The 16,534-nt window shown below is 37.9% G+C and overlaps 1 protein-coding gene across 7 annotated transcripts in view; it reads left to right on the top strand.

Moving 5' to 3' along the window:
• Positions 1 to 16,534, top strand: part of JAKMIP1 (janus kinase and microtubule interacting protein 1) — a 249,332-nt gene that overhangs the window by 116,100 nt on the left and 116,698 nt on the right. For all 7 annotated transcript variants that reach the window (XM_043969801.1, XM_043969803.1, XM_043969798.1 and 4 more), the window contains one exon: positions 5,891 to 6,163. In XM_043969801.1, the coding sequence (XP_043825736.1) occupies positions 6,035 to 6,163 (129 nt within the window). In that variant the 5' untranslated portion in view covers positions 5,891 to 6,034. The remainder of the gene's footprint in view (positions 1 to 5,890; positions 6,164 to 16,534) is intronic.

Below are 16,534 nucleotides of genomic sequence, written 5' to 3'. Positions count from 1 at the left end.
AATTTCCTAATCTTCCCTCCCCAAAATAAACACTTCCAGTCAAAGAAATACAGTTATAAAATAAACCAATTTATTGACTGTATGTTGAAGCATGTTTTGCTCTTAGTTTTCCAGAGTCGAAAATTATAACTGTATTGATCACAGTTCTAATGACATTATTGTATTCATTGTATAAGTGAAACTTCTGCTTTGTCCTGCAATAGTTGATCATGCATTATGAACATCTTTCCAAATGTCTCTGTATTGCTCATAGCTATCATCTTTTATTAAATAGTAATATTCCGTTGTTTTCATATTTCACATTTTGTGATTAATCCATTCCCTAGATGATGGGAGAATTCACTTTCTTTCCATTTTTTTCTCTTAAAAACTTGTAGTTTGTCCTTCATTCTCAAGAGGACCATGACAGATGTCATGACTTGCACTGAATTGAATTGAAGTGAGGAAGTGTTGTGCAAAGGCACCAGCCTCACTCTCTCCTCCAGAGTCATCCGGGTCCAGTGGCAAGATGTATCAGTATGATTGGAGATGACCCTGGATGTTTGAGACAATTGAGGTTAAGTGACTTTCCCAGGGTCACACAGATAGTAAGTCTCAATTATCTGAGGCCAGATTTGAACTCACTTTCTTCTGACTCCAAGGCTAGTGCTTTATCTATTACACCACCTAGACGCCCCACTTTCAAAAAAGAGAGATGGAATGACTCTTGGTTACATTATTAGGAAGACTGCAACCTTTAGGAAACATCACCTACCCTGTGCTAGCTCTATCATCTGCTAAAGGATTCTTACTACCACTTGACATCTCCTTGACAAAAGGACTTGCTACCTTTTAATGCAAATTCCAATCTTGTCAGTCTGGATTGATTGCTTTCTTTGTGTCTAAGTGTTGTGTACCTGTATAATAAATCCTCATTAGGTTCTTGTTTGACAATTTTTTTTTGTTTGTATGGGGATCTCTTCCTTGGTCTTAGACCATTAGGTTCTATACCCAGTATTGGCATTGCCACAATTTGGTGCCTTTTTCAATATAACTATATTCTCTCCCCGCCCCATCTGAATGATTGGATCAATTCACAGCTCAGTCAATAACTCATTAGTGTGTTCATCTTACCAGAGCCAGGGCTTCCTAAGAAAAATTATTCACACAGTGAGTTTGGAGGGTGCATTGGAAGAGGGGAAAAAGTGGAAATAGAAGAATTTCAAGGAAGCTATGATCCAGGCAAATAGGAAGGTAGGCTTTTGTTAGGGTGGTGGAAATACCAAAAAGGCTGGGATAGTATAGATGACAGACTTTACTTTCATATTTTTTTCCCTTCAGGCTCTCCCACTTCCTCTTACCACATCTGCTAGAGTATAAGTTAAATGCTATCAAGAGTACCTTTAATCAGCCTATGGTGAAAGGAAATGGGTAGTTGAATGAGAAAAATCATAAGGACTGTGTCTAGTTCATCAGTCTCCTGCAGATGATTTTCATTATGTCTAGAAAGTCTTTCCTTCCTTTCTTCATCTGCTTATATCTGCTGTGAATAGTTTAGATAGAGCCACATAGGGAACAGGACTATTATCCACATCCCTTCCCCTAACTATGGGCTCCTCCTCCCTCCCATCTATAGCTTTATGCTGGGCTCTCCTATTTCTGCAACCCCTTTCTAAGCAGTCTTATCAACTCCCATGGGCTTAGTTATCATCACTATGCCAATAATGGCCAGTTCTCCATATCCACACCTAGTCTCTCTCCTGAGCTCTAATTCTACATTCCAGAGTCATTGACCTATACCTCCAAGAGACCTCACAAGCTATCCAGTCCACCATCATCATTATAACAGATGAGGAAACTGAGGTCGGGAGGTGAAATGATTTCTAAAGGTAATGTCAGAGGTAGGATTTAAACCCAAGTCCTCTGAACTAGTGTTCTTTCCACCCATTATATTGCCTCCCTTTTGGACATTTTGATTTGTCCTCTCAAGGCATCTCAAGTTTTATGTATCCAAAGCAGAACTTATTATCTTTTCCCTAAAATCACCCCTCTTAAATTTTCTCTTTTTGTTGAAGGTACCATCATGCTTACAGTTTGTAACCTCATTACCATCTTTGATTATTCACTCTGCCCTTTCCCACATTCAGTCAGTTGCCAAATCTTGTCAATTTGATTTATACAACATCTCCAGCATCTATCCCCTTTTTTCCATTCACCACATTTGACCACCACAGTGGTTAATGCATTTGCCATATCTTGTGTAGATCATTGCAGTAGTCTCCTAATTGGTTTTCTAGACATAAACACTTCTATCTCTAATCCATACTTCACATAGATGGCAAAATCATAACCCCTAAAATGTACAGGTCAGACCACGTTACTACCCTGCTCAACTGGCTCCCTGTGACCAAATATGCATTTCTCTGTTAAGCTCTTCATAATGTGGTCCCAGGCTATCTTTCCAGACTGAGTACGCATTATTTCCTTTTTTTGCGCTCAGCAATCCAGCCAAAGTAGCCCACTAGCCGTTCCTCACACAACATGCCCCATCTCCCATTGCTATCCCTTTTTACATGCTGTTTGCCTATCTCTGGAATGCATCCTCTCCCCATTTCCACCTCTTAGCACCTCTAGTTTCCTTCAAATATCAACATAAATGGTGTCTCCTCCATGAGGCCTTCCTTGATTTGCTCTCCCCTGGCTACTACGTCTCCCTAAGCTTCCCAGAATACCTATTTCCATGCCTGTTTTTTTATTCTGATAGGACATAAACTCCTTGAGTGAACAGATTGTTTCATTCGTGTGTGTGTGTGTGTGTGTGTGTTTGTGTGTTCTCAGTGCCTAGTATAGTGCTTAGCATGCATAGGTGCTTAATAAATGCTTGTGTATTGATCGATTGAACAGACCCATATTGCCATTTGTTAAGTATTTAAAGGGGAATGTATCCATCATGAAGCAATAGTTGCACCAATTAATTAACATTTATCGAGGGCCTATTCTGTAATAAGCAATGATTATGTGACACAGCCCTCCCAATGCTTACAGAAATGCAGCATGACATTGCAGATCGAGTGGACTTGGAGCCAGGAAGACCTAAATTCAAATCTTATTTCTGATACTTGACTAGCTCTGTGACTCAGGGTAAGTTATTTAACTACCCCAAGCCTCGGTTTCTTCCTTTGTAAAAAAAAAAAAAAAAGGGGTATGATACAAAACTCTGGTGCCATCTGAGGGTTATTTTAAGGCATAAATGAGATAAAATACATGAAACACTTTGCAAGTGTTTCTGTATACACTGTATACATTCACTTATTGTTCTAATCCAGTTGAGCAATAAGGTATATGATATGGGGCTGGGAGGGAAAAATTATACTTTAATAGTTTAAAAGACATGTGATTTCATCAGTGGGAATGATTGTGCCGCCAGTGGAAATTGTAACTTTTTTATTCTTTCATAGATCGTTTTCATGATTTACTTTGTAAGAACTCAAAACCCCAAACAGAACATTACAAAGTGGTCTACTTCTGATAATAAGCCTTTCTACAGCTAGTTTGGCCTGGACTCCAGAAGGCAGGCAGGCAGGCAGGCAGGTCACACTTGGATCGTAGATAGGGCACTAGAATTAGAATTGGGAAGATATTGATCACTAGTGTGATCCTGAGGAAATCACTTAACCTCTCTGTGCCTCAGTTTACTCATATGTAAAGTGCTGACGTTAGACTTGATCCCCTCTATGATCCCTTTTAGCTCTAAGTCTATATACCCGTGAGACGTTACAGCTTGGCAGAACTTTCCAGAACTTGTGTTCTCTTGGCAAATACTTCAGAAACCCAGAGTCACCTTCATGCTATGATGACAAGTTGGAAAAGAACTTTGGGGTAGGAATACTTACAAAAGGGGTTTACTGCAGTAAGTCTCAGTTTATAGCTGCAAGGATTTGAAGGTCAGTCATTTCAGCCTCTGTGGTGCATGAGTGTATGTCTGGTTTCCTGTTAGCATAAAAGCATCATTGGCATCTGTCCCAGAACTGTCCTTTCTGGTACCCAGTGTGCTTTCTGGGAAACTGTTTTTGATGAAAAGCAATATTACCCATCTATATTACCTACTCTATTGATCAGTGTTTGGATTCTCTCTTGGCTAATCCGTTTTCCAAGAGGCAGCAGGGTATAGCACAAAGCATCCTGGACTTTAAATGGGGATGCTTGACTTTCTACACTGGTCTAGGACTCCAGGGAAATAATTTAACATATGTTGAGCATCATTTTCATCATTTGTTAAATGGGAATGATAATGTTGTGGGACAATTCTTGAAGGGTTATTGTGTGGAAAGCATTGGGTTCAGCTTAAAGCAGTATGTGAATGTGTACTATTCTTCATGTAGCTGCCAAAATACTCCATCAAACATAGGCCTGATCTTGTCACCCTCCTGTACAAAGATCTTTAGTATTCCCTGGTGCCCATTGGTTAAAATACATACTCCTTAGCATGACATTCAAGGCCCTCCTTGATCTACCTCCGCCCACTTTTTAGTCTTATTTTACTGCATTCACCTTTGAAAAAAATTGCATTTTAAAGTTTTATTGATGAGTTTTGTTTTACATTGGCAAACATTTACAGATCACACTATGTCATGAGTGGGCTCTTGGAACAAAGTAAAACAATTAAGTTAAATGAATATCTTAAAATGCATGCAACATTTCACAGTGATAGCATCCCCTACCCATTTAAAAAAAAAACAAAAAAAACCAGAGATCTATTTTGTATCCCTCTCACTCCGCATCCCATTAAAAAAGAAAAGAAAAAGAAATTTCTTATAACAAATATGCATGGTTAAACAACAAAAAAAAGAAATCCCCCAGTGGCTGTACACACAAATATGGATGTCTCATTCTATAGCCTACATGTATCACCTTTCTCTAATGGATAGGATGTTCAGATAGCATTGATCTTCTTGGACCAATGTATAGCATTGTTTCTTTCAGAGCATGAATGGGCATTGCTTTGATCAGAAGTAGTTCTTACAGCTTTCAAAGTTGTTTGCTTTTAAAGTGGTGTTGTAGAAACAATTCTCCTGGTTCTTCTTACGTGATTGTATATCAGTTCATAGAAGTCTTTCCATATCTTTTTCAAACTTTTCTATTTCCTTATTTCTTGTTTTTGTTTTTTTGGTTGGGCACTGAGGGTTAAGTGACTTGCCCAGGGTCCCACAGCTAGTAAGTGTCAAGTGTCTGAGGCTGAATTTGAAGTCAGGTCCTCCTAACTCCAGGGCTGGTGCTCTATCCACTGTGTCACCTAGCTGCCCCCTATTTCCTTATTTCTTAAATCACAGCAGTATTGAATCACACCCCTACATATACCACACCTTATACAGCCATTCCTCAATTGATGGATAGCCACTTATTTTCCAGAGTTTTTTCCCCCATAAAAATAGGTATTAGTAATATTTGGGGGGTACAAAAGACCTTTTCTCTTTCTTTAATATTTTTTGAAGCAGCTACATGCTACAGTGGATAGAGCACTGGGCCTGGAGTATGGAAGACCTGAATTTAGCTATGTGGCTCTTAACCTCTGTCTTTTTCAGTTTCCTCAGCTGTCAAAGGGATATAATACTAGCAACCTAACTCTTAGGGTTGTTGTGAGGATCAAATGAGATCATATTTGTAAAGCACTTACTTAACACAGTGCCTGGAAACAAAGTAGGTGATTAATAAATGCTTTCTCCCTCCCTCTCTCCTTTCCTCTCTTCCCTCTCCCTCTGAGTGTCTGTGATGGAATATTACCCTCTGTCCTCAAGTAAAAGGTTTTGCAGATGGTTGTGCTGGGCCTCACACAATAGATGATGGTGAACTGAATGGAACTGAATGGAAAGTACACTATATGCTAACCTCTATCTTCTTTCTTCTCTTCCAGGATCCGAAGCAATGATGGTCAGAGATTGTCAGGAGGACAATGCTAAGGACTGCTTTTTTGGTTAATGTTGCATAAAAAGCACAAAGTGTCTCTCGGTGTAGTGCAGACTATTAGGACCTTTCTTTCACCAACATTACAGGAAACATGTCCAAAAAGAACCGCAACAAGGGCGAAAAGCCTGAAATGGAAATAGAAGCGGTACAGGCAGCCAATGAAGAGCTTCGGGCTAAGTTGACCAACATTCAGATAGAATTTCAACAGGAGAAGAGTAAGGTAAGAATGCTACTTAAACTTTTGGATTTCAAGGGGCAAAATTCCTTATTGATCTTCAAATGACTGATGGAAAATTAATATCTCTCCAGAACATTAGGAACACATCGCCATAGGCCTCAGATCTGATATATAGTTGTTTGTAGTTCTGTTTGGTTCTATCTTACTCTATCCCTTCTTCTTTTCTTCCTGTTCTTCCTTCCCCTTATCAACATAGAATAGAGGATATTGGATGTCACTTAGCCCATGCTCTTCATTTTGGGGAAGAAGAAACTGAGGCCCAGAGAGACGAAGTGACTTGCCCCAAGATACCATAGTAGCCATGCTGGAATTTATAAATGGCAATGTAGTGCAATGTATTTTGGAGTCAGGGAATCAAAGTGCAATTCTCAATTCTGCCACTTATTACCTGCATAGCCTTGGGCAAATAACTTCTTTGGGCCTCAGTTCCCTCTCCTGTAAAATGATGGGTTTGGACTAGATGGCCTCTAAAGTTCATTCTAGTTCTAAATCTGTGATCATATGGACTTAAGTCTCATGATTTCGAGTTTAGTAATCTTTTCACTGGATCATACCATCTTTCCTATTCTCTCTCACTGTTCTCTTTGTCTTACCCTGCTTGTATTCAACAGTACATTATTCTAACTCTATTCTATCTCTGTCAAGATCAAATCCTAATCAGAACTGTTGGATACTCCCCTGGACAAGTAAACACAAATCTAACAAATATCCAAATTTAAGATTTTTGTCCACCTGTTATTAACTCGTAGACTTTCTCTTTGAATGAGAGATAGTAGCATTTCATTCTCTAGTCAGGTTCAGGTCTGGGGTGTTGCTAAGGAAAACTACTTTGTGAAATTCTTAGTTCAGACCTGATCTTGAAGGAGAATTCTAATTTTTAGTGAGTTTAATAGACATGTTTATTGACCTGTAATAAAAACACAAGTATCACTTTTATAAACATTTCTCTTAGTTTATTAATCATCCTTTTGTCTATTAATGCCTTAAAACTTTGTTAATACATGCTTGGTGTGACTCATAATATTTTACTGTTTGTAAATATAAAACTCAGACTGCCACGTTTGATTGGTGACCTCATAAACACAAGGCAATGGCAATCACTTTATTACCAGCTCCTTGACTGAATTTTCTAGCATCAGAGTGCATGTAGTTAAATATTTTATCTGTATTTAAAATGGCTTAGGGGTACATCATGAAAGTTAATGGATCTTGCAAGCAGTAGACTTCTGTTTTATATAAATATAAATTCAAATGCATTAGGAGAGAAGGAGGCTTCCAAGTACATATTGGAGTTTATATATAATGTGATAGAAAGTAATATTATGCAACAAAATGAAAAAATAGAGGCCCTCAACTGGTGCAGATCCTTAGTTTTAATGTATCATCATGGACAGAAAAAATTATCAGTAGGTAGGCACTCTTCTTTTTCTGAGCTGATGAATCCATTAATCTTTGGACAACAGACATAAAATCTGAATATTCCTGGGCCATGTTCAAAGTCCTTCAAGTTTGGCTGATCTTATTGGAGTTTGACAGTAATTTAGAGCTACTTCTGTGTCATAATAAGGCTTCAGATCAGGGGGCTAATAAAAGAATACAAAGAAAATGATCCTGATAATAATTATTCATGTTTACTAAACATTTTAGTAAAATACTTTCCATATCTCTACTCTCTGAGAGTATGCTTATTTTATAGAGGAAACTGAAACTTAGAGAATTGAAGTGATAGACACAGGTCTCATGAGAAGTAAGCACGAGAGTTGGGATAAGTTTTCTGACTGTTGATTCAGTGTTTTTTTTTTTCCTACCAAACTAAGCTCCATTTTTTACTATGCCAGGCTTCAGAGGTACTATGGAAATACTACATCTACTGATTTGCCAGAATTTGTCATAAAATGATAAACTGTTTCAGTTAGAAAACTATGAAGTAGTAATGTATGTTCTGTTCAACTGATCTACTGGGTGTTTCCCAGTGATATCTTTTTTTGGGTTGTTGTTTGTTATTTTGTCAGGCAATTGGGGTTAAGTGACTTGCCCAGGGTCACACAGCTAGTAAGTGTCAAGTGTCTGAGGCTGGATTTGAATTCAGGTCTTCCTGACTCCAGGGTGCATGATCTATCCACTGTGCCACCTAGATGCCCCTCCCATTGATATCTTACTAATTTTCTTCTAGTACATTTTCATTTTATAAGGTACAGAGAGATAATTTAAGAGTTATTTTGCTCCCCAAAGAAACCAAAGTCATGAATACCATGTTTAAATAAATCATAAAAGAAAATTATCAAGAAGTATTGGAGCCAGAGGGCATAGAACAGACAGTCATGACAAGTCACTACCAAAGAGTAACCACAAATATAATACACCCACAGATATGTTTTCCAAGCTACAAAGCTTCTAGGTTGAATATATATTATAAGAAGCTAAGAACAGACTAGTTACATGCTGGAGAAAGTCACATAGGATCATGAAGTGATTATGAGTAAGGAAAGGACTACTATGTAATAGAGCCAGGATTTAAACCAAGGTCTTCCAACTCCAGAGCCAGTGGGTTTTACTTAAATCATTTTTAAACATTTCATTTATATCTTTTGTTTTTATATATCTTCTCCTACCCAGTGAGCCTTCCCCATAACAAAATAAAGAGAAAAAGCAGTTAAGCAAAACTAATCAACATATCTATGAAATCTGACTATATCCAATGTTGCAGCTATAGTTCCCTTCTTAACCTCTCCTCATCCCCACAAAACAATGAAGGATATGCATTTTTCATCTCTAACTAAACTTGGCACCTAAAATTACATAGTGTTCATTTGTGTGGTTTGGGTTTTTACCCCTTTACATTCTTATAATGATTGTACTGTTTTACTGATTCTGTTTATTTCACTCTGCATAAGTTCACAAGTGTGTCTGTATTTCTTTGTGTTCATTATATTCATAATTTCTTACATTGCCATACTATTTCATTGCAGTTATATACCATGGTTTATTAGCCATTCTCAATGGCCTGTTATGTTTTGTGACCACAGAGAGAGTTACTATGAATACTTTTCTTTCTATGGGATCTATTTTCTTTCTTTGACCTCCTTAGGATATGTAACTAGCATTAGGATGTATTGATTTGTGGGTATGGACATTCTAGTTACTGTATTACCTAGAATTTCAGATTTGTCAGCTCTTTGTCTTCTGATTTTAATTCTTCTAGGCAATTTTCTATTATGGTCAATTGAAATAAGATAATAAATATTTTGCTTTTATTTTGCTTTTTGGAGCCCAGTGATTCTTCCTGTCTGTACTCTTTTCTCCAGATAATTTGCTTTGATAATAGATTTCTTCCCTCTACTTTTTATTTTTCTTTCTTTGGATTTTCTTTCAATATTTTTCATTGTATTATCAAATTTATTAGTTATTGTCCCTGTCCTTTTTTCCCCTTAGAGGATCTGTTTCATTCTGTTTTCTAGCATCCATTTAATTGTTTTTCTCCTTTTGAAGTTTGTTATCATACTTTAATTTTTTCTTCTTATTGCTTCATTAAAAATAGGCATTTAAGTCAATCTGAGCTTTATTATAGCTAACCTATTCTCCTTTTTAGTTTTAATTGTAATTATTGCTGAATTACACTCAAAATTTTATCCTCCTACTTTTTTTGGCCCTTAGCATTAAGAGATTTTTATTTGCCTGCTAATTTTCTTCATTTCTCTACAGTTTCCTCTCCATCTTATAGGGGGAGCTTAACTACTAAATTTCCCCCTTTTAAAGGTGTAGAAATATTCTTATTCAATCACTGACCAAGGGGAAGTTCTGCTAAGCTGTCTGTTGAGACTCTTAATGTTTTTCTATTCCACCTTCTAGTAGTTACAAAGCCAGTGGACCTGAAGTCGGGGAGACTTAGATTCAAATCCCACTTCTGACATTTGCTAGCTTTGTGACACTGAATGAGTCTCTTAAATTTTCTGCATCTCACTTTTCTCATCTGTAAAATTAGGAGGTTGGACTCCATGGTGTCTAACATCTGTTCCAGCTCCACATTTGTGATCCTTGGATCCTCTTGACAATGAACTTGATCATGTCTTGATGTGTCAGAGTGCTGAGCCCAAAGCAAAAGGCCCAGGTTTAGAACCTCCATCATGGAGCTGATACAGTGGAGCTGGAACAATCTTCTGGTGTTTTGTTTTCTTTCCCACATGCTGCTCGTTCTAACTCTTCATTTGGAAGCCCCTGAAAACTAGCTTGTGGCAAGGAGGATATGGTGGGAGGGAGCTTATCTTATAAGAATTTGTTTTCTTTCTACTATTTGAATTGTTGTTCTTTTATTTCATTCGATCAGTTTCTGCTTGGGAGGGTGGTTGAAGAGCCGGCTTTAGAGAAAAAAAAAACACAACAACCCTTTCCTCTCCCATCTTTTCAGTATACATTGTATCATTGCTTCTTTGATCATACTGATGTGATATGATTAAAAAATAGCTGGTTAGTCAACAATCCAGTTTCAGACTATTTGCATAAAGAATCAGTGATACTTACTTATAAGAAAAAAAGTAATTTCCATAGCTAGATTTAAACTTGGAAGACTCTCAACAGGCCATTTTTATGAGTCCTCATTTTTTCGGATGAGGAATCTGATTATAAGAGAGAGTATGACCTGCTGAGGATTACACCCTAAGTTGTAAGTAGCAGAGCCAGGATTCAAATCTGTCTGCCCCTTGACTCCCCTGCTGCATGTTTTGTGCTTTGGCATTTCTGTCTTTTATGTAGAGAAGCCTTGTTCTATTATTATATGCAGAAATGGTGTCATATAGTTAGACATGGAAAGGACCTTAGAGGCCACTGTGAGTTCAACTCCCTTATTTTACAATTGTAGAAACTTAAAGCACAAACAAAGTAAGTAAGTCACTTTTCCTGGGTCACAAAGCTAGTAAGTATCAGAGGTAGAACCTGAACCCAAATCTTCCTGACTCCAAGTGAGTGCCCTATGCCAGCCTCTTCCTTGCCTTCTTTGATGTGTTCTCTGAGTGACTTTATTACTCTTATAACACAATATTTTCCCATGAAAAATCTACCTCACATGCACTGATTAGTTTAATCAACTTGATGCATGCATGGCCACTGATACCAATCTGGGCTTAGAGAAGAACCATCCATACTATTTAGGGAATGATTTTTATGATGTTAACCCAACATGAATTTACATGTTTCTGTTTTGTCTCAAGCATTTCTACTATTGTCCAATATATTTTCCTAACTAAATGTAGACATGAAGCTCAGTTTGGATTTTAGTTCTAATTTATACAATGGACATGAGATTGAGACATGAAAGGGGAGGGTAGAGCTCATCAAATTTAGTTCCCTCATTCTATGGGCTAGGGAACTGAGGTCCAGAAAGATAAATGACTTTTTTTTTTTGGTGAGGCAGTTGGGGTTAAGTGACTTGCCCAGGGTCACACAGCTAGTAAGTGTTAAGTGTCGGAGGCCGGATTTGAACTCAGGTACTCCTGAATCCAGGGCCGGTGCCTTATCCATTGTGCCATCTAGCTGCCCCTAAATGACTTTTTTTTTAAAGGAATAAACATTTTTACTTATAGTTTTGGGTTCCAATTTTCATCCCCCCTTATAAATGACTTTTGCCCAAAGCATATAGGTGTTCAGTAATAGTCCTGGGATTTGAACCCAGGTTTTCCTACTCCATATCAAGTGTGATTGATTTAAGGAGACAAGCAATCTTATATTCCCATCACACCCTGAACAGTTTTATTTAATAATTCCTGGTGACACTATCATAATCTTGATATAAATATAATCTTACCATGTTATTGTGCCATAAACAGGCAAAGCCATTTGGAAACAGACAAGACTATTTTACCTTCGTGGGCCATACACTTTATATCTGCCAAGCAGGATCCTTTGAAATAATAAAAAAGAATTTAATTGTGTACCAAAGGTATTTGTGTGTTTCATTACCTTTGAATTATAAAGGCATTTTATTAACATTTTTCTGTAAATGTTTTCTTGGTTATTTGATAAGAGGAAGTTGCTAAAGGCTCTTTTGGCACAATTTGAAAAGGACACAGAAATAACAGTTATTAGTTATGTTTTCTACCACTGAACCATTTATAGCACTTTGTTTTACATTCCTTTAATGAATTTGCCATGCAGCGATACTGTGCATTTTCATCAATGTGTACTTGTCATATCTTCTTACTAGATTGTGTGTTACAAGAAGGCAGCAATTGTGCCTTATTTACACTTTGTGTGTACTCTGGCAGCTGGCACATCCCTGTACAGTGCAGTCATCTCCTCAAGGCGGGGAGGAGATTCAAAACAAGTCTAGTGAATCTGTGTGAAATGTAAGGGGATGGATGTGAGAAAAGTAGAGGTTAGAATATCCATTCATCATCATTATCAACTTCTTTATCTCAGACATGAGATGTAGCCATAAAAATCAAACCCATGTGGAAAAAGGAAGAAGTATATATGATCCATGTCATCTTGTCTATTGTTGGAGTCGTCCTAAAGATGCTTTCAGCGAGTGTCCCCAGGATGAGCCTAAACCCAAATATTTTGATTACATAAATCAATCATTTTATCAGTTCACAAATGGTTAAGTGAATATTGAGCAAAAATAAAAGGATAATGGGAAGATATCAGGTTGTCTCTGGATTGTGTCAATCTGATCTATATCAAACATAACAATGAAAAATTTGAAATAGCATTAATACTCAATCAATGAGCAAGCATTTATTAAGCACCCTCCAAGTGCCAGCTATTGTGCTGAACTCTTGTGATACAAAGAAAAAAAAGCTCCATATAAGGAGTTAATATCTATTGCAAGAAATATCATGAGCACACAGGTGGAAGTGGACTACTGTTTGTGGGGAATAGCAAGTAGGGCAGTTTGGCTGGACCAGAGTGTGTGGGTAATAATAATAGTTGACATTTATTGAATTCTTTAATGCTTAGAAAGTACTTTACATACTTTATCTCATTTAGCCTTGCATAAATCTTGGAAAGTAGGTACTACAGGTATTGTGTTCATCACCCCATGTAGATAAGGAAACAGACTTAGAAAGTTGAAGTCACGTGCTCTTAGTTAAACAAGTAATAAGTGCCAGTGTTTGGATTCAAGCACAGTTCTTCCTGCTTACAAGTCCAAGATGGTATCATAGTATCTTCTATGCCACATTCTATCTCAATGTTCTTTTTCAGCATATTACTACAGTTCCCCTAATCTTTGGAAGATGTGAGTGTGTGTGTGTGTGTGTGTGTGTGTGTGTGTGTGTGTGTGTGTGTGAGAGAGAGAGAGACAGAGACAGAGAGACAGAGACAGAGACAGAGACAAAGAAACAGAGAGACAGAGAGAGAGAGAGAAAGAGAGAGCCAGACAGCCAGACAGAGAGACAGAGAGAGAAAGACAGAGAAACAGAGACAGACAGGATGACAGACAGACAGACAGACACTGAGATGCTGACAGAGAGACAGAGAAAGCAGAACAAGGAGAAATAGAGAAAGAGATAGATAACTCGTCATCTGTGGCCCATTATTGAATGGTTAGACTTACATAGACCAAGGTTAAGTCTTGAAGGTTTATAAGTATCTGTATGGCCTGAACCCCCATAGAATGTGTCCTCTGCAGAAATATCTGAAGCTGATTCATTTCAACTTTTCATTCCCATGCCTTCAGTTCCTTTGCAGGTACAAAGAATAGGTTTATGACATACAACAAATAATTTTGAAGGGATTCATCACTGAGCCCATAGAGATTTAATTCTAAGCCTTCTTTATATAAGTTCCCCCTTCTCCAGGGAACTCTACAGTTGCTCTAAATCCATAGACTCAACAACACTCCTGTAATGAGCCTGGTACTTGTCCCCTCAACTTGTTCAAAGTTGTCTAAGGGTACACAGCTAGTATGTAGCAGGCCCTGGATTCCAACAAGCTCCTCTAACTCTAAATCCAGTGTTGTAAACCATAGGAGAGAAGGGTACCAGAAGGTATAAAGTTAATGGATGGCAGAAAATGATAGGGACTGGAGAAAGCTAGAGCTGAGTTTACCATGGAGAGGAGGTGAAAGTAGGGAGGAAGGGAGTGGTGGCTAATCAAGTGAGTCCATGCAACCACCTCCCCTGTGGTCCTTGGAGTCCTACTCTTCATGGGTCCTCAAGCCAGGTAGGGGGGAGCCCACCATAACCTCATAGGAAGACACCTCTAAAAGGCCAGATAGCCAGAGAATCTTGGGGCTTGGGGCTAAAAGAGGGAGTTTAGGAAGCCAAGTTGGGCACTGGCATTAGGTCCAGGAGAACTAACCCCCAGCATGTCATCATTCTTGTTTTGACTTCACTGATGTCATCCTTCATTGAACTCTTAAAATGCTTAGATTCTCATATGTACAACAGACCCATATGGGCACTTGGGCATCATCTACCCATCACTGTTTTCTGAGTATTTAGTGTATAGGCAGACTATAAGAACTTTAAGGGTCTAACTGTACCTTCTGTTTACTCTGTGTTCACTTAATACCTAAGTAAATGTTTAAGATTGAATTGATTTATAGCTTTTGGGAAGCTTATTTTTGGTGTACTTTTAGTCTTTAAGAAACATTGAAACCATCCAGTCCATTTTTTTCTTAAGTAATCACCAATACAATCTTCTCAAAACAGGAAAATTATCATTTGGAGCTATGTGGTATACCTATGAAACCAGTTTGAATTTTTAACTGAATTGGCTTATTTAAAAACACAGAAAACAAAACAACCTGGCTCACCCAGTTGCTGTGGAGTCATGAAAACCTCATTTTGTTGAAATCTATTTTCTGTATTGATAATGATCATGAAGTCATGTGATATGCCTGCCTATGGCATCTTTTGTCTGCTAATACTGTAATTGCTTTCTCCCAGCATGTGTTTGTAACGATAATTCCATTTGGAAAACATGGTCCTCAGCAGGAGGATACATTAAAAGACAGAAAGGAAAGTAAACACCCAGATCAAACATTTGTGGAAAGAACTCTTGATCTGGAGTAGTCAGAAGATTAAGGTTAAAATCCTGGCACTGCCCCTTACTACCAGTGGCAAGTCAGGATGGAGACTACTATTTACCACAAGGGGAGAGTCATTTAACTTACTTAGCAAGTTGAAATAAATCTCAGATTCTTAATTTGGGATCCATGGATCCTCACAGGGTTTCTGGATAGATTTCAAAGGGTCAGTGAATTTGCATGGGAAAAATTGCATCTTTATTTTTATCAACCTTTAACTGAAGTTTACATTCCCTTCCCTTATTTAAAAAATAATATTCTGAGAAGGGGTCTATAACACACACACACACACACACACACACACAAGATGAAGAAGATGAAGAACCCCTGGACTGTATGATTACTAAGATCTCTTCTAACTAAATCCTGTGAAAATATATTAATTAACCATATTAATAAGTGATCTGTCCTGGGTGCTTAAGGATTTGCACATGTGACATTGCAGGATAAGGTTTTTCCCCTCAAAGTCTTGTAGGGAAATAAGGCTTGAATAAAAATCACATACAATATAAAAGATAAGTACATGGGAAAGGTGCTAATAAACATGTAAGAATTCTTAGGAAGCAAAGGTAATTGGTAATTAAGTAGCTCAGAGAAAACGTAATAAATCAAATTTCACGGAATCTTTTTTTTTTTTTTTTGCGGGGCAATGGGGGTTAAGTGACTTGCCTAGGGTCACACAGCTAGTGTCAAGTGTCTGAGGCTGGATTTGAACTCAGGTCCTCCTGAATCCAGGGCTGGTGCTTTATCCACTGCGCCACCTAGCTGCCTCCATGGAATCTTAAGGAAGGAAGCTTTCTTCCTTTATTCCAGTCTGGATAAACGTGGTCCCTATGCCATGTCAAGGTCAATTTCTCTCCTCTTATCCTTGATCCCATCCCCTCCTGTGTCTTCCTTCAGATTGCTAACCCTTCATTCTCTAGTCTTCAGTCTCTTCCTATTTCATGACATATTTGGAAGCCTGCAAAGAAACCCAGGTATTATTTATCCTTTAAAGACCCTGTCTTTGTCCTAGCATCCCCACTAACATTATCCATCTTATCTTATTTCACAACCAAAATCCTGGAAAACTCTATCTATATTAACTCCCGCCTCCCATGCACACACACACTTCTCTTCTCACTTCTAAACCCCTGAGGTTCTAATGAACCTCATTAATCATCCAAAATGGTACTTTGCAAAGCTAATAATGATTTCTTCATTTCCAAACTGATGCCCTCAATTTGCATCTTTCTTGATCCCTTTTCTTGATATTACTGACCAAAATATCCTGAGATACCCTTTTCTCTCTAGATTTCCATGACACAATATCTCCATTCTTTATTTAT

This window comes from Dromiciops gliroides, chromosome 6 (assembly GCF_019393635.1).
Source record: "Dromiciops gliroides isolate mDroGli1 chromosome 6, mDroGli1.pri, whole genome shotgun sequence".
NCBI lineage: Eukaryota > Metazoa > Chordata > Mammalia > Microbiotheria > Microbiotheriidae > Dromiciops > Dromiciops gliroides.
Note: the sequence above shows the minus strand (reverse complement) of the source record. Positions and strands in the feature narration are given on the sequence as shown.